Source organism: Oreochromis aureus, linkage group 23 (assembly GCF_013358895.1).
Source record: "Oreochromis aureus strain Israel breed Guangdong linkage group 23, ZZ_aureus, whole genome shotgun sequence".
NCBI lineage: Eukaryota > Metazoa > Chordata > Actinopteri > Cichliformes > Cichlidae > Oreochromis > Oreochromis aureus.
Window position 1 is genome coordinate 39,114,837 of NC_052963.1, and position 19,581 is coordinate 39,134,417.

Here is a 19,581-nt window from a genome sequence, read left to right on the forward strand (position 1 = left end):
TCGTGCCTGTACGATAAATCCACATACTTTTCTCCTTTTCCACCTCCATGACTTGCTTCTTCCATTCATCAAAGGTAGGGATGTCCTCTTTGCTGGGCACAGAGGGATCAGTCTCCCTGGCAATGTTTGTTTCCCCTGTCTGAAACGTACACACAGATCCAGAATGTGATATCAGACGCCAAATAATATGCAAAAATATTTACATGGTGGAAGAAGTAAACCTCAAATTCTTGTTAACAAGGTTACTTGGCATCAGTGACTCACTAAGCAAGTACCATATTATACAAGCATAGCGTGTGGTAGAACTACCAGATGCCCATCCTCTATTCATGGTAGTAAAGCTAGCCCGTGGCGACTGAAGCACTGAGATGCATTGAGCTGTGATTAATATTTTGATGGATTATATAAGTGCCCCTTTGAGGCTCACAAGAGAGCCTGATTCTGAAAATCCACAACTCAGACAGCCTCTTATGTAAAACACCCTAACAGCCCAACAAGAGTCATTGCCAGCCACATACAGATTAGTCATCAGATCTCAGCTCCAAATCAGCAAAATGAGGTACAAATACACTATGTACACAAGCCCTCCCGTCCACTGAAACTAAATACTTTCCCCGGATACACTCGTCCTTCAACCATGAAAAAGCAACTGACAGGAGGCTGACTCAGCATTTGCAAACTGAAACATTCAAACGTTGCCCTTTGCTAGAACAGATGTGCATGCTGAATATTTATAATGTTCATGGCCATCTAGACAGCGGGTTTTACAAAGTTTTGCAGTCTGTGCGGACAGGTGGACTTACTCAGTGACCAACAGCAACCTTAGGCCACCGATCTTATTACATCCAAGCTCAGTGCTCATGTCGTAGCAGTTGTTCCAAAATAATCTTCTCCCTCAGATCATATTTCAGGAACATCTCACCTGAAACAAGGACGTTGACTGTACCTTGGTCTAAGTTTTTTCCCCCACCATGTGTCCAACTGTCAAATTTTCTATCATGATACCAGCAGTTTTGTAATGCCTCAAGCCATATGCTACATGTGATGGTGATGTGCTTCTTTCACAACAGAAATAGCAGTTCCCAAACACCACAAAGCTTCTAACCTGCTGTTCTTTGTCTTGGTGGTGTGAGGTGTTGCCCACTTGGTCCAAAACAGACAGCCCATCTTCCAGCACCTCATGCTGCTCTTGTTCCTGGTCCACTAGGCCTGGAGTGGACTGAATTTCTGTTTCAGGACCAGAGCTGTGCCTCTGATCTGTCTGCTGGTCCTCTGTGACAGCCTCATCCATGCTACATCACAGAGAGGGGACCAATGTGGTGTAGGGGGAACAGAAAGAAACGGACAGGGGAAGAATAAAGGAACAGAAAGGCATGGAATAAATATAAGTTTAAGGCTATGTCGAATATGTGAGTTTAAAAACAATAACGACAAAATTGAGTTTGACATTTTTGAAAATCCTTGGTTGGAGCAGGCAAAACAAAGAAGGGAAATTAAAAGAAAAAGAAAAAAAGCAACATTATGTTGAGAGCAAGGCCAGCGGTCGACGATTGGGCACAGCAGAGAGGTGTAGCTTGTACCTTCATTATCTGTCTCTGTGCTTTGATTGGCTTCTGGTGGTTAGAAACTCACCTGAGGAGAGGGCTGCCAAAAGGGGAGCTTTCACAGGTTGCCAGTTCGGGGGGAATGACCCCGCACTGTGAATCAGAGTGCTCAGCAAAGACAAAGCTGTCTACTGGGAATTCATCTCCTGCACTGGCAACCCGCACTGCACTGAGGGAAAGAAAGGACATGGCGTTTACCACACCTCCTTACACTGGGGAAGGTAGACAGGAGGGTAGGGTGGGGGAGAGGGCGGGATGGGGACAATGGGGAGGAGATAAAGGACACAGAGGCATGAGAGCGGGAGGGAGAGAAAAGGAAGAGGGGGGCAGAGTGGTTGGCTGCTGCTGGTGGATAGCTGAATAGGACTTGAAATGCTGATTGAAACGTCCCAGTTCTGAATACAGAAGATACCATGGCAAGGACATGTTGTTGTTGTAGGAGATATTTAGACTTATCTGGGTCAAAGTTCCAGGTCCATAGGGATGATTCTCTTATTTTTTAAACTTCCATTACAAAAACCATTAGAAAAAAATAAATAAACAGTCCCTTGCTCCAGCACAATGCTCCATGAAAAATAACTGAAACATCCATGGGTCAGATCTTCTTTAGGCTCATCTTCTAGTGTGTGATGAGTTGCTTTGTGTAAATAATTGTGAAGAAAAAGTAACTGAGGGAAACAAAAGTCAAACAAAAATACCAAAACACATTTGCAATGTCTGACATGACAATAGTGGCACTGAAACAGATTACATTAGACCTGGACTGTTGTGAAATTGGCTTTAACCTTAAGAAGAACAACATGTTCTATGGTTTTTAGCAATGTAGGATTAGAAATTCAGTTCTCCAATTTCAGTTTTGTGGTTATAGCCAACTTCTCTTGAAAGACACCAGATCCCTGGCTTGATGAAGTGAATCTGAGCTTACCCTGTGTGGGTCGGCCCAGCACTCTGTGAGGTAGGTTTGTTTTCAGCTTCATCGGGGGATGTGTCTGGGTTTGAGTCTAGACTGGGAATTGGTTCACTTGAAGTCTCTGCTGGGGTATCTGTGGTCACTTGGCCCTGTGCTGGAACTGGTTCTGGAGTGGCGAGCACTGGGGCATCATGGTCGTGGTCCTGTGTGTGAATCTGCAGGCCCAACTCAGCCTGGGGATCTGGGGTAGGTTCTGGCTCAGGGGCAACAGGTACAGTATCTGACTCTGGGTCTAGCTTTGTCTCCTCCTCTCCAGCTTCTTGTGGCTTCACAGTCTGGTAACAGAAGAAAAAGTACATTTCTGATGCAATTTAACTGCTCACCTAGATCAGTGCCATCAGATTAAGATCGACATTATTCATCGTTTTCCTTTTCCAGTTCATGTATTTGTGTCCCACTTATACAATATACTCTTAAGAGTTTATTGTGCAAAGTTAAAAGCTGAGCTCTGCCTCACACTCCACCTTTAAGGTATTTACAACCTCAATTTCCCTTTTTTATTGACACTAACTTTTTTAAAGCCTGCCTTAGTATCCTGTTCACTGTAACTTTTAACTTTGTGAGCGATAAGCTGGAAAACTTCCAATAACTGATGTGTCTTTTTACCTCTTCATGGTGTATGCTCTGTTTTTGTAGTTTCTCTCGTGCTGCTCTCTCTGTCTCTAGCCCCATATCGTATGATGTGTGTGTCTTCCATTCTTCCACCACCTAGGAGAAAATGAATAATAAGAAAGCAGAGGATAAACAATACAAGTTAATGACATTACTGGCATTGTTACTGGATTGGGTTTTATTCTAAAAATTCGTTTTTTGTATGTAAAAATGTCAAAAGCAAAAGGTCTTTGCATCTCCTGATGTGAAAAAGCCTTTTGTCGATGGACAAAGGCAACATTATAAGGCTAATGACCGACTGCCAGGGCTGCTGGCAGAGCAGTTTGTTGTTGGACCTCAAACAATGATTCCTTCTCTTCTGTGCCCACAAACGCATACCAAAACTCATTCATTTCCCCAAATTATCATTCATTCTGATACTCATTGACACATGAATAAAGAGAAGCATTTCAAATTTTTTTAAAAGTGAGGCGATCTACAATTTTCCTCGTCCTACTTCGAATGGCTGCAATGACATCGACACAGTTTGGATGAACTACTTTCAGTTGAGACAATATTTAGCCACGAAAGCCTGAGAAAACATGTAGAGCTTGAAGTTTGAACCCACAGGGCAGGTCCTAACCTAAATCACAACAACCTCTATGACTGATTTTGCAGAGCAGACCAGGTTTCTGACCACGTGTAACTGGGCAGCTTTGTGAGTAACCATTTACCTGGATTTGGTTCCAATTTTCCCCACATGTAATTTTAAGTCTCGAGGAAGCTTCACTATTAGTTTATACTTTTTAAAGTTAAACAACCAATGCCATTTTCCCTTTTATTATCTCCTACCCTTATAGAGTTTACAAGGCCTATTTTCTGTATTTCTGCATAAATATGACCTTAAAAAAACAAAACAAAACCGAGCAAAACACATCTTTGATTTTGAGTTCAACACAAGTGCAATTAAAAGATGAAGATGATCTAATTAGACAAAAATATACAAAATAATTACAACTATTTTGATTAGGGACAATCATATTGCATATCTGTGGGTGCAACAGTAAGTTAAAGTGTAAAAACATATTATTTTCATCATAAATGAATGAAAAGTTAAATTATCTAATTATTTTTTTAATTTTGCAAAATGCAGTGTCATAACCATCGCTCATTGTCTGCCAACTACTCAGATTGTCATTTTATTAATCTTATCGTCATTTGATGGTGACAGATGGAACAGGAAGTCTTGGCCTGGATAGCCACTGGCTACACTTTGAAAAAAAAGCTTCCTGAGACTATCCAATGGGTTCCCAGATCAAGTCTTCTGGTTCTCTTTGTGCTTGTTAAGTCTAATGTAATTAGCCATTTCCAGGTCCAAATACTCTTTTGTTTGCCTAAAGCAAAGATGTTCGGAGGCACCATTCATGTTTAAAAACAGCCCAGATTCACTCAACTCCATTAAAGTGATCAGTGGAGCCGTTCTTCCAGATGTTAGAAGGTATTGGTAAGCTATAGTTACCTAGTTGACGTATAAAGACGGGTTGTGATGGATGTCAATGAAGAAAAATTAAATACTAGAAAGGTTTTGGAGGGTTTTACACAAGCTGACACAATTATCTGCCACTCAACAGCTAGCTGGGTATCTTTAGGCTATTATAAACATCGCAACACTGGCAAAGTATTAATTGAAATACAGCACTTGTGAGCCATCGGATGACAGGAAGAAAACACAGAAAATAGGCAATAAAAGCCCAGAGTGTCGGATATGATCCTACCCAAAAAATATATATAATTATTAATTGCTGGAGGGATACTTCCAAAATGCTCACAAATGTATGCCCCTAACCTTATTTGTAAAACAAGAATTTTAGTTGGGCAGACAGTGATCCACTTCTGACGGACAAACATATTGGTCTCCAGGACATCAGTGAGTTTTTAATAAGTTAGCTTAAAAGTGTACTCCATTTAAACACTGCTAATTGAAGACTTTCCTACTCAGAACAGCACTGCAGGTCACTAAAATAACAAGAACCTTAGCCAAAAAAAGAAGGGCTTTGGAGCCAGAAACTGGCTCAATAGGTGCCCACTTAAACACACCAGCCCATTTTTCATCAAGGTTTACTGGGTCACTAAAGTTCATGACCCAACTCCCACAAGTACAACTTGGTGCTAAGACGACTATTTCCGTTTTTCACATAAAGAATGATTGTACAAGTCTCTAAATTGTAGTCTGTTACAGTTGTTTATCAAAAGCTGAGATACATAAAAAGGCCAAAACTTCCACACACCTTGTTTTGCGTGGAGTCCTGCTCCTGCTCGAGGCCATCAGGATCTTTCTCCTGTCGAGACTGACCTGAGCTGGACAAGCTCTGCTCTGAACAATAGACATGTTGACTAGGGTACCTGAAAGACAAACAAGAGAAGATGTGTTAGAAAATATATAAGCCTTTATATACATTTTTTTTTTTTTTTTTTAAAGGAAAAAAAAGAAGAAGGATTACTATAGGAGTACTGTATACAGCCTAGACAGCCTCGGGGGAAAGAGCCGCTCACACAGTTAATTAAACCACTATAGGAGAACAAAGAAAGCTTCGAGTACAGGAGAGCAAAAGCAGAGATTCAAAACAAGGGCCAAAACCAAAGGAGTGCAAATTAAGTTACAAGGAGAGACAGACAGGAACAGAATTGCATGAGCAAAACTGGGTAAACCAAATTGCTTTTGTCATGTGTGTTCTTATAAGCTGCTCAAGGCAAACTATTTTCTTTGATTCAAATTTGGCTCAGGATATTGCTGTAATTCTTTTAGCCATCTGAAAGTCAAGGTAAAAAAAAAAAAAAAAAACAGTGTAGACTGAGCACTTTCTGCACCGCTTCTTAGTGTATCTTGGTGTCAAACTGCTAAAGCCTATCCATTAAAACAAGCAGGCGTTCTACACCAGCTGTTCTGCAAATTTCACTAATTCCTAGCTGTTAATGGTGTTGCATTAAATCACTGAGTGTGAAGAGAATAAAAGTACATTTACTGAATTGACTAAGTTACAAACACACACACACACACACACACACACACACACACACACACACACACACACACACACACACACACACACACACACACACACACACACACACACACACACACACACACACACACACACACACACACACACACACACACACACACACACACACACACACACACACACACACACACTCATGTGAAATGAGCATTTTGTGAGATATTGAGATTCCCATGACTCGCGGTTATGTTCACCAACTTCCACCAACCTGCAGTGTGTTCAAACTCACATAATCTCAAAAATTACTGGGAGAGGGGGGATAACCTTCTATCAAATGAATGTCAAATGTCAACTGCAACAGTGAGTTAATAAAAAGGAGATCAAACAAGGATGGAAAGGTTATGAAACCACAAGACCAGAGCTAATAAAAGGCAAACAAAGCAAGAGACTGAACAAAGAAACAAGGCAGGGAGGCAGGAAAGATAGGCACAGCTGTTTCTCAGGTTATTACTATATTAGTGGAGTAGAAATGAAAAGAAAAATGAAACAAGAGGCACGTCTCAACTGTCTTAACAAGTTCACCCTGTTATAATATCAACTAACTGACAGATGGCTTAAGTTAACAAGTTAGTCAGCATACTGACTTGGAGCCACTCATTTGGCTTATAGATTTAGTTAAACTGAATGGCTTTAGCATTAAACAAAGAACTCACACATTAGCACTTTACTTGGGAAACAAAACAGGACACTTAAACAGATTAAATCATTTAGTTCACGTCGGTGAATATCAACAACCCGTGTCAAAGCTTTATAAAGGTTCCAATGAAACCACAATATGGAAACTGCCTGCTTGTTTAAACTAGAGCTCATGTACACTTATGAAAGGAAGCACACAAAGCTCAAACCTGAAGCATAAAAAACACCCATCAGTAGCTGTTGCACAGACAGACACAAAAGACAACTCTACTCGCAAGTACCATGTGATCCTCAGGCTGAAACCGTTCCCCTTGAGTGCTCAAATGTCAATGTCAGGACAGAGCGAAGCACATGGACAATCATGTTAGCGCCCTGTCAGCCTGGCTGTCAGGAGTAAGGAGATGCACAGTGAGCAACATACGCAATCACTGACAGACAACCATCTGTGCAAGTCAGTGTCCTGTCACTCAGAGAGCCCTGCCATCTGTATATTCCATGTTTGAAGAGATTAAATGGAGAGACAAACATGAGAAGAACATCTTTTGAAAGCTGTGACCCTCAAGATTTATGAACCGATCACACAAGCTGGGAAGGTGCAAAATACTAATACTGATGAAAGTTCTAATCTAGTTTCACAGGCCATTTATAAAGTTCACACATTATATTTTTCCTCAGATAATGGGTCACAAGAAAACCCTGTGAGCGAATTACTCAGACCACTCTAAATGTTTACTTGGATTTTGGATGTGTATGATGTAAACAAGAGGGAAACTCTTTCTAATATAGTCATCTCGGGCACAGACATTCACCAAACCTTCTGTTTAGGAAGGTCAGGCAATAAGAAGCTGGCTTAAAGAGATGGTTAAATCAGGTGGTTTCTCTTTCAGATATTAGAAAAACTGAGGGCTAGTGTCTTTGGCGGCAGGCCCGATATCATCAGGCGATATATGCTTTTTGCTGATTCATCAGTAACAGCATTCATCAAGTGTACACAAACACTTGATGTAGCAAAAACACAATCAGCAGATCTGAGCAGAGTTGGGCAGAGTGTAAATAATTACATAAATCTAAGGGAAATCTGCTCATGCTTTATGGTGATCGACTGAAACCTCAAATTAAAAGTGAAAAAAATAAATCAATAAAATGAAAAAAACAAAACAAGCAAACCCACAATCAAATATCAGTATCATATCAGTATAATAATAATAATAATATCATTAAAAACAAATGCTGTAGTCAGTCAGGTTATGCTGATGGGGTTCACCAAGCCCCAGTATAACATGACTGATGCCAACATTTGATGATCTGATAAAGTGATTTTTTTTCCCTAACATTTGTACAGAACTGAATAACGTGTGTTATCTACAAGTCCTTACAAAAATAAATGCAACAAATTTAAAAGGGGATCAATTTAGTAATATAACAAAGCCATTGTTAGTAGTTAAATTAGTAGTTCATACTCTGCTCTCTGGAGCGAATTTGCAGAGCACCCTCTGGAAAAACTACGCAACATCTCTCATACTTTTTTAAAGGGTCATTTATCGACCATTAAAATTGTCAAAACAGATACAATCAGCCAATATCTCAACAGGGCCTATAAAAATTTGAACAGTAAATCATGAAAAGATCCTCTATAACAAATATAGAGTTGTAAATTAGAACAATGGGTCCCCTTTCAAATTTTTAAAATAATACAGCATACTGTCTATTAAAATAAAGATGACTCAGTTTATTGCAAAAATGAATCACAGCCCACTCTATGGTTTCACCCCAGTTTAAATACTGGGCAGAGGAGCAAAGTGTTATATCTTTGCCAGAGCTCAATTCTAAAGAGTATTAAACTCTAAAACCGAGGAATTAAATTTACTGTTGTTTTAGAAACAGGTTGCTACACAAGCATATTTTAACCACATCTGTTAATTGGCATTTCATTTAGACAGACATCTTTTTTTGTTAAACAGAAAAATCCATAGATCTCTGTTAAATTAAAGTCATACAGACTCTTTTGTTGTTCATGCTTACAAGCATAGCCAGCTCCAAAAGCCCATTCCAAGCCAGCAAAGACCCTGACACAGCTATCAAAATGAAATGATGAAATATGTGCATGAACGTATATGTGTTAACACCTCGTAGTGTAAGCGTTCCCCCAAAGGGGATAAAATGAACCACAAAGCCAGAGGGGGAACCCTAAGAGCCAATCACTAGACAGACACTAAGGAGTAAACATGGAGCACAAGCTAATGTATCTTCCTGACTAAACTTAGATCCATAGCTTTAAGCTATTTTGTGCTGCGTTTCAAATGTCTCCTGTGACCCCTTATAACTCAAACACACATGGATGTAAAGGGAAGACATCGTCCATTCAGTGACGTTGCGAGATTATGTAACAGACCATTAGCATATCATGAGGTCAACGTGGCATCCATGTATGCATCAGTGATGATTAATGGTTTTATCCTAAAATACTTTTAACTTCAATTTTAAACAAACATGAACGTTCATGAAAACACTGATTCGTTACCTAATCATCACAGGCTGACTAAAGAGCAGAAAAATCATTAAAACACATGTTTAGTCAAGTCAGAGCTACTCCATGCCTTCCAAAGCTAAAACAGTGTTTCACACACAGACACATATGAATCATAGATGCCCACACAGTCAAATACAGGGAGTGCAGAATTATTAGGCAAATGAGTATTTTGTCCACATCATCCTCTTCATGCATGTTGTCTTACTCCAAGCTGTATAGGCTCGAAAGCCTACTACCAATTAAGCATATTAGGTGATGTGCATCTCTGTAATGAGAAGGGGTGTGGTCTAATGACATCAACACCCTATATCAGGTGTGCATAATTATTAGGCAACTTCCTTTCCTTTGGCAAAATGGGTCAAAAGAAGGACTTGACAGGCTCAGAAAAGTCAAAAATAGCGAGATATCTTGCAGAGGGATGCAGCAGTCTTAAAATTGCAAAGCTTCTGAAGCGTGATCATCGAACAATCAAGCGTTTCATTCAAAATAGTCAACAGGGTCGCAAGAAGCGTGTGGAAAACCAAGGCGCAAAATAACTGCCCATGAACTGAGAAAAGTCAAGCGTGCAGTTGCCAAGATGCCACTTGCCACCAGTTTGGCCATATTTCAGAGCTGCAACATCACTGGAGTGCCCAAAAGCACAAGGTGTGCAATACTCAGAGACATGGCCAAGGTAAGAAAGGCTGAAAGATGACCACCACTGAACAAGACACACAAGCTGAAACGTCAAGACTGGGCCAAGAAATATCTCAAGACTGATTTTTCTAAGGTTTTATGGACTGATGAAATGAGAGTGAGTCTTGATGGGCCAGATGGATGGGCCCGTGGCTGGATTGGTAAAGGGCAGAGAGCTCCAGTCCGACTCAGACGCCAGCAAGGTGGAGGTGGAGTACTGGTTTGGGCTAGTATCATCAAAGATGAGCTTGTGCAAGCAATGTTGACGGTGAACAGATCAAAACACTGACAGAATCCATGGATGGCAGGCTTTTGAGTGTCCTTGCAAAGAAAGGTGGCTATATTGGTCGCTGATTTGTTTTTGTTTTGTTTTTGAATGTCAGAAATGTATATTTGTGAATGTGGAGATGTTATATTGGTTTCACTGGTAAAAATAAATAATTGAAATGGGTATATATTTGTTTTTGTTAAGTTGCCTAATAATTATGCACAGTAATAGTCACCTGCACACACAGATATCCCCTAAAATAGCTAAAACTAAAACAAACTAAAAACTACTTCCAAAACATTCAGCTTTGATATTAATGAGTTTTTTGGGTTCATTGAGAACATGGTTGTTGTTCAGTAATAAAATTATTCCTCAAAAATACAACTTGCCTAATAATTCTGCACTCCCTGTACAGACTCATTACCCTAATATCAAAAAACGAACAAAATTTACTCAAAAATCTTTCAAAAAACAAAAATTCCAGGAAATAAACATGCCATGTGCCTGACACTGACATGCCATGCTTGAGAGGGTATTTGCACAGGGGGCATTGCTTTCTAACCAGGCAACACAGCTGTTACAAACAGTAAAAGGCCCTTGGTCATAGCGAAATCTCTTCATGCAGAAAGGCGTAGCCATTTCTTTGTCTAATAAAGCCTAAATATGAATGAATGCTGTAAAAATGTTATCCAATTCGTTTTATTTTAGATTATAATAGACTTCTGTTACAGTTTTCAGGCTACAGCCACCTCAACTCGCTCACCAGGTCCCTGCCTGCAAAACTCTTCCATACTCTTTGTACAGGAAGAGAAATAAGGGAACAAAAACCATCACTGCATAGTTGTAAAGCTTGCAGTGCAAGCTTTTCCTAAACCAATCAACTGTTGCATTGCAGATCTATTGAATCACATGTGTGTCGAGTCAAGGAAAGAATCTGACCAGTAAAGCAGAATCAATAATGGCATTGCTAACAATCAGTGAAAACACATCAAGTCAACATGCAACAGCTGCGCCGTGCAGCTTCCTTTTGGTTGCTTCAACCTTTTTAGTCTTCGTGACTTATGCAAAAATCATTTCTAACTTGAAAGTGCATGTGTGACCTGTAATTACACAGGCCACACATGAGATGGAAGATAAAATAGGTTGTGTCTGAGTTAAGAGCCTGAAAGAAAACAAATAATCAATATAGCAAAAATCGGAGTAAGATGAAGTAATAATGTTATTTTCACTTTCCCTCTATGCATGTATTACACCAATTCTTAAGCTGAAACACAGTGCAAACCCATCAATTTAACATATAAATCTTTAAATGTGCATCTCACACCAATTGTACTTTTATTGTTATAGAGGAAATAGAATAAGTGACAGGTACCAGATAATTTTGGAGTCTGAGCTGTCTTTTTAAAACAAGATCCTGTGTGGTTTTGGTCAGAAACCTTCAGCTATAAGACGCCTACAGCTTTGTCTTTGATTTCTTGACTCTGCATGATCTGCTTACGTAAAGCCTTTCTACAACTGCCACAAAGCTTTAGAATAATTCCAAATTTTGCAAAGATCCCACATCCTCTGGATACTTTGCCAAGTTCTGATATGATTATTTCCTTATTTTTGCCTGATGAAACCTAGACTTTTTCACTTTCAAGTTTCAGATAAAGACCAATAAGGTAAAATGAAAAAGTAAAAAACAGTCACTTCAGAAGTGACTTTGCAGCTGCTGCTTCTGTGCAAAGCATGCTCAGTGATGCGTCAACTAAACACATCAACTAAACACTGCTTGTTATCATTTTTTTAAAACTATCATTCCATCTCTCAGATAAGCGGCCTTGTGTAAAATGCAGATGGGTGACAAACAAATCTCACAGTATACGTCTGTCTATAAACTTCCTTGATGGTGAATGCAAATCTCACAATCATCCACAATGTGACTCACTGGGAAAGTGTTTAAAGGGAAACTTGCAAAGACATAAATGCATCTAATCAAATGAAAAACATTCAAATACAAAGATTAATAAATAACCTCAATTCCCCCCAAAAGTGGGACATGGTGTAAAAGGTAGGTAAACATTTGATAAGTTTTCTATGTTCAATTGTGAATAAAATATGGGTTTACAATATGATGATTGCGTTCCTTTTTAAGCTTTACAGTGTTGTAAGTTCTTTGAATTAGGGTTGTATACAGAGCAATTCAAGAGCACAAATACGCCGTTTGTACTGAGACATTTAAACCCAAACCAAAATGTCAAACAAGTGGGAGGTACTGTTGGCCTGGCTCCATTCATTCATGGGGATGATGCAGAAAGACCTCAGTGTTGACATTTCTTCCAAAGATAAGGAGGCAAGGCTGGTGAACAGAGGAGGAAAAAAAACAAAAAACAAAAAACAAACTCAAAACAAAACAAAAAATATATATAACTAAGTAAAAACAAAGAAAGACGAGTCAATCTGAGAGGATCAGCTTTGGGGGTATACTGTGACCTACTTTTTAAAATTCAAAAGTGTATGCAACAGTGGGAGGGGGAACATAGTACCCACAAGTGAAGAAGTGGGGAGAACACTGTAACACACTGTATGGCATTTATTACATACCAGTAGTGGGTTAAGCTCAAGGAGGAGGAGCATGAGTCAGCAGTCTGCAGATGAGTCTTCCTCATTCTGCTTCTCCTCTTGTTTCCTGACCGAACTCATACGGTCCTAGTATTTTCAATAAGTGTTTTGCCTTTTGCATATTAGTCTCTAAAAGCAAGAAATATTCCTAATAATGCAGAAGATAACACTTTATAGCCAGATGCAGAGAGAGGCAATAGCTACATGTCTGTGCTGGTTCCGAGCAGACAAATCCCCGGATATTTCCTGTTGGCTTTAGGCGCATTCAGAATCGGGACACACGATTCAGCCTCATCGAATCAACTGTACCGTACTAACTGACTGGGTTGACCCAGAGGAGACAAAACTGCAAAGGCAACAAAGCGAGAACTGATTAATCTGCCGACAACAAGTCTAATTTTATCACCAGCTGCATGGCATGCAAAGTGCCCTCTGATCTCTTGTCATGCAGGATGTTTTCCTTCTGTCTTAAAGATTTCAGACATATCGATGTACGCCTATGACCTTTCTCCTCTTTCTCCCATTTATTTATTTTATATGAAATATCAATAACATATACAAAAAGTTAACGCTCATCATCCTACCCTGTCATACAAACTGATCTTGGTGCCAACATGATACTGCAGCCTTCAACGTCAGTCACAGGAGATTAGTTGCCGCCTTTTGATTTCCTGACCTAAATCTCTGACCAGCTTGTTGCTCTCCATTACATAAACTCTCCCTGACACACATATTCATTTTAAATAACCAACAGCATGTGATAAATCTTAGAAATCCATTTTAAAAAAAAAACAACAACAACTTTCTATTTTGACACAACCAACAAGTTAAAAGGAGAAACGTCAAATAAGGTTAAATTACTCAAATTACTATGCTCTTGATTAAGAATTTAAAACCAGAGTGAATTATCTGTCCTCTGTCCTAAGGGAAAGGAGAGTCTTGTGATGTTCACATTATTCCAGATATGAGGTGAGTTACTGGCTGGGGTGAGTTAAGAAGGAAAACCATGTCGATAACAGCGTGACTTGAGTTCAACTTTTCTCTTTAAATTTGACTGTAAAGCCAACCAAGCCTAACCACACACAGAATTAAAAAAAACAAAACACAAAAAAACCAACCAAACAAACAAGAAACCCAAAAATCACAATCGTTTTTTTCTCCTAAAGGATTTATTTTCCTTAGCCACAGAAATTGACAGAAAGACACACACTTTTTTACTTTCACACTGAATAGAGACAGGAACATGGGAGAGGAAAAAGAGCTGAGGAGAGAATCCAGGATCCACGTGGCCAGAGGTGGATTATGGGGCGGGGAGATGTGCCAGGGCTTGCCAGGAAAAGTAGGCCAGAGCATCTGCCAGGCAGACAAAAACATGCCGTCACTGTTTGGAGGAAAACAGAGGGCAGTGCCTAAAGCTCGGCCTTAAGAGGACTGACCATGTTTGCGTGTGCAAGTTGGAGTCTGTGTGCACGCCAGTTTTGCTCCACATTGAAGCATGAAATAACGGAGAACAGCAGTTTGTTCTAAAGCTTGCTGATCCCCCATAATCCTCTTCACTGATGCATCCTCGTAGCCACCAGGACAGAGCGGCTGAACTGGAAAACTGCTCGCTTCCCAACTTAGAGACAGTTCTTAACCAGGGTCTAGCTGCAGCACATTGAATGCTTCATTGACCGCTGGTGAAGTACATCAGGGATCTTTGAGATTTTTCATTTTCAAGCACTACATGGTCATGCACTAGTTTACACAGCTCCTTGTTCTCATGATTCAGCCTTCAGAGCTCCCAGAGTTCCTTATCACTCTCTCCACGCAACCAATTAACATCCAAAGATGATAAAGAATTTTCCTCATCGCTGACCCTAAAATTCTTAATTTGCTTTTTAAAATTCTGAATCTCCCTTTTCTGATCATCTCCAGTCTCATGTCAGCTTTTTTGTAGTCTTCATGCAGACTACATTTTTTAAAAATCTTTTGATAATCATTTAATCTTTTTTCTTATCTGCGATTATCAAACTTGCCACGCAATTTAGCCTTTCCGTGAAAAACCATGTCACAACTTGTACCCTATTTTTTTTACCTAGGGTGCATCTAACAGATAAGGTGACTGATAAAGATTGTTTTTTTAACTTTTGCATCAACAGAGAAGTTATTCTTATAGTTTTGTTCTTTCACTATCATCAAACTAGGTCAAAAGACCTTTATAATCAGGTTTTTGCCACTCGGTAGGCATGCTGGTAGTGACTGCAAGCAGTTACTTATTTCTATATAAATTAATTTAATAACTGCATGTATATAATTAGCAGTCAAATATGATAAAAACACTTTAATAGTAACAAACGCCCCCCCCCAAAAAATCAACAACTTTCCACTGAAGTTATACCACCATATTTTTTCTAATGCTAAACCTTCCCATACATTTCAATTCACTGAATGCATTTTTTTTCTCTATATTCAACACTTGTCAAATTTAAATGCCAAGTTTAAAAGGCTAAAACAGACTGAACTCACAGGGTTTACTGCCTTCCTCCGCTTGGAGTGACCCAAGTTACTGTAATAGGGTTTGAGTACTGGGTTCATTTGCCTAAGTGCTATAATGCTATGTGCTGACTTGACGTATTGGAGGAGTAGAGGCACTGCAATATACTTCACCCATTACAAAGAATAACTAGCCCCACTTTTTGACACAAAGATACTGGCCTGTACTTAACAAGCATCAGATCAGATCGGATCAGAAAGCAGTCACACCTGACTCAGAGGGTGTTGCTTCATTTAGTCATTTACTTGTTTGCCTAATTTTAGCTTACAGGTTGAAATATCTCAATCTTTTCCTTAGAATCAAAGTGGAGTTCGGAGCTGTCCTAACCTGTCAGGATTTTCCAGTAGCTGGAAAGTAAAAGGGAAAAAAAGTCTGTGCAACAACTGAGTGAACAGAAGATTAAATTAAAGGACAAAGTGACCAAAAAAGAAATCTGTCAGATTAATTGCACAAAAGCTTTAACGCAACTAATGGATAGAAAAGGTGAAGGTTAAGCGTCTGTCAACGGTTTAATATAACGAGGGATCGAGCAATTTAAATCGTAAAACTGCTTTATGATAACCCTACTAAGTGTGGAACAAAATAATATTGAGGAAGTTGCAACAGTAAATAATGGAGTCTAATGGACCGTTTAGAGTTTCTTTTGAAGGAGCAGTGCACCAGTTAGGTTATCTGGTCAGTGGGCTATGAGTTTATGCTATGGCAATGTGTCCATCATTAATCAAGCCGCAATTCACAAATTTATTAATGGCTACACCTCATCAAATATTAGTCAGACTTGAATCAAGTGTATAAAGACATGATGGGTCCTCACCCAAAGTGTGCTTTAAGGTCAAGGCCACATTAGTCATTTTACAGGCACTTATCTATTTTCACAAGAAATGCTACTCTTCCTTGAGTACTTATCAGATTTTAGTGTCTTCAGACAAAACTGTGTCCCAAGGTCAACAACATAGCTAATATAATCAGGTCCTTGATTAATCGGGTACCAGATGAAACACATCAGTGACGTTCTGGTTAAATTTTAATCATATGTGCCATTTTTATCATTCAATTCAAATTTATCATTCAATTAACTGCATTTATTTAAAAGCTGTCTGATACGAAAACGGACGCTGAGCCAAAATTTGCATGTCACAAATTAATATTTAAACTGTATTAAAGCTCAGAGTGATAAAGCTTTTATTCTGCATCCCTTCAAACAGACGTCAGACTTTAACGTGTACGTGACACTTTGTTACATAATGCCAAAACCTCATCCTGTTCCTTCTCAATATCACATAATTACAATTTAATAACATGCTTGAGTAGACTTTAGATCCTGAAAGGACACATACGCTTATAATCCAAACCACTTTAAAGTATTTGTGAAACTTGTCTTTGTGATTTATATGGATCACTCTGAGTATACCAGCACTGTGACGCACCTTCAACATTTACACAGGAGCCTTTATCCAGGATGTAGTGTGAATGAACAGACACACCTCTATTTGGGAGCTATCCCGTGGTGCACCAAGTAGGCCAAGTCACCAGCTCAAAGAAGGACTGCTGCTTCTACAGGGATAATTCACTAAACCAGCCAGCAGTCTACTGATTAAAAGACCAGTTTTATAAAAACCTGGGAATAAATGACTTTCATACCATTATTGAGCTGTCAAAAATAAATTAATATATTTCAGAGGGAAAAAAGAAAGAAAAAACCCAACATAATTAAAAAAAGAAAAAAAAAAGGAAAAAAAAAAAAGTCTTCAGTTTTAGTCTTTAGTTAATTTGGTAAAGCAACCAGTTTGAGGCTTTGGCGAATATGCCTATTGACAGTGACACAAGCATGACTGCTTTTATTGTAAAACTGGTTCTTAACTTCTGATAAATACCACTCCTATCAAAAAAAAAAACAGCTAAAACTGAAACTAAAAAAAGATTAAAACAAGACTCTGGAATCCAGCTGCAAATAAACTGAATCCAAAATAAATCAGCTACAGTAAAATGCAATAAAACATTTTAACACCAGTTGGATAAACATTTTAAAGTCACGCTGGCAAAGACAGTTTGCGCAAAAACACCATTGAGCAGCTAATTTTAAACACATTTTCAAAGACAAAGACAAAAATGTTTGTAGTTCAGAATTTTTTTACCGTCATTCACTTTTCGCTTAGTTCTTTGATCTAGTAAGAAAAATAAAATTGCATAAACAGAAACAAATACACGCAGCCCTTTGTCACATATCCAGATTGTTTAGTGTGATTTTGTGGATAAAGTTATTCATTTTCATTATTTTATTTTTTTTTAAATAATTTAATTAGTTTTTGTTTTTTATTTATTAAATACAACCAGTTTTCCACTATGAACATTAAAACTTCATACTGAAAAACCTGCTGAAAATCTTTGCACTTTCAGCATTCACAAACTGGACACTATAATTGTTATTGATTAAATGCCTAACCCAGGGGTTTCAAACCCAGGGCTCTAGATTCTTATGTGGCTCTTTTTGTTCATCTGGCTCCCAGTAACTCTGACACAAAACTAAATTAATATGAAAATGATCCTTTTAATTTTGCTGAAATTTAACTGCAGTGGTTAGCATGAATGCAAACACATAAACAGCTAGTCCTGAGTGCTACTAACCCAAAAAGTCAAGGAGAAAAATGGAGGATTTAACGGTGCTTTTTGGCTCCTCTGGTAAAGACTGCCAATGCCCAGCTCCTGCTGTGTCCCATATATGGAAATCATACATCGAAAACATACCACACTGAGTTTTGTATTAAAATCAAATAGGACTAAACCTAGTAAGAAGGGCATTTTATTTAATTTTCACTGAATGATGATGGCTTATAAATAAATATGTCTGTCTTACTTCACCCTCCACATTTCATAAATATGTTTATACTCATTTTTATAAGATTAAGGAACTATGTGAGGCTAAGGAAAACTAATTAAAAACTGAGCTGACACCCATGTTTACTGTTAAACACCACGCTTTAAAACTATTATAGCCAAAAATAAACACAAATCTCTACTAGAGAAAAGATCCCAGTAGCAGCAGTGACACTGTAAATTACTGCAGTAGTCCCACAGAGGCTTGCCGATGAGACATCAGGACCATCGACCCAGACCAATGGGACTGAAAGATGCACTCATGTGATAAATCCAATTTGATAGGAAAAGCCACTTTGCCAGTGAGAGTTAGCATGGGTGGGTGTGGATACAACAATACATGTGCATTCTTGGCCTGCATGGATACATCAGCCAACACAGCAGGAGAACAAAAACACATTAAAAATTCAACTTGGCACAAAGTGTACCAAAGTGCTGCAGCGTGGTGAAACATTTACATCTGTCATAGATGTTTCACTGCAAACTGGACCCCGGAAAAACCTAGAAGGGAGCCAGGTTTGAAAAATAAAAGACTGGAAAGTGACAAGTACGGTGATATGTTGATTTTTAATATAATAACAGCTTATCTAATCATTTTGGATTTAGTAAAGTAAAGAAGATTTGATGATACTCTCTTAATGTACAAGCTCCAGCAAAACATCTCTTTATCTTTAAAATTATCTAAGCCCTGTGGAAAAAAGGCCTCCTGCTGGGAATTGCCGACAGACACGCTTCATGCATTAAAAGACCAAACCATACCAACAAGAAAATGGGAGACAGAAATGGTCCCACACACACACAAAACTCATGCATGAGAGCCTGTCAGTAGCAGCTAAAAGGTAAACAGTGAAGAGCAGTGAGTCAGAGGGGGGAGGGAGAAAAGAAGAAACAGAGGATTTTCACAGGGCGGAAAAAAGTAGTATCTTTCTCAAAAAGGGCAAGAAAAAGCAAAGGAAATGTATACGCCAAACTTGGAGTATTTACTGTATACAGCTATTACAAATGACCTGAGCTAACTGAAGATAGAACACCATCTTCTATGAATTGTTTTAGACTCATTATATACTTGGCATATAATTTAAAATGTAAATTATTTGCAGTATTAATTACTCAGGAATTATAAACAATGTAACCACAAGAAGAAAAGGAGCTCTAGATAGAAAAGCAAGTGAAATGAATCCCCTCCCTAACCTTTACCATACAGATAAACACA

General features: G+C 38.7%; 1 protein-coding gene across 4 annotated transcripts in view; it reads right to left on the minus strand.

Moving 5' to 3' along the window:
• The window catches only part of suco (SUN domain containing ossification factor), a 44,533-nt gene that overhangs the window by 17,605 nt on the left and 7,347 nt on the right, over positions 1 to 19,581 (minus strand). For 3 of the 4 annotated variants that reach the window (XM_031753760.2, XM_031753759.2, XM_031753758.2), the window contains exons 2-7: positions 5,454 to 5,568; positions 3,181 to 3,282; positions 2,530 to 2,849; positions 1,633 to 1,773; positions 1,106 to 1,292; positions 28 to 139 (exon numbers count right to left, since the gene is read on the minus strand). In XM_031753760.2, the coding sequence (XP_031609620.1) occupies positions 28 to 139; positions 1,106 to 1,292; positions 1,633 to 1,773; positions 2,530 to 2,849; positions 3,181 to 3,282; positions 5,454 to 5,568 (977 nt within the window). The remainder of the gene's footprint in view (positions 1 to 27; positions 140 to 1,105; positions 1,293 to 1,632; positions 1,774 to 2,529; positions 2,850 to 3,180; positions 3,283 to 5,453; positions 5,569 to 19,581) is intronic. The other variant, XM_031753761.2, reaches the window with a different exon arrangement.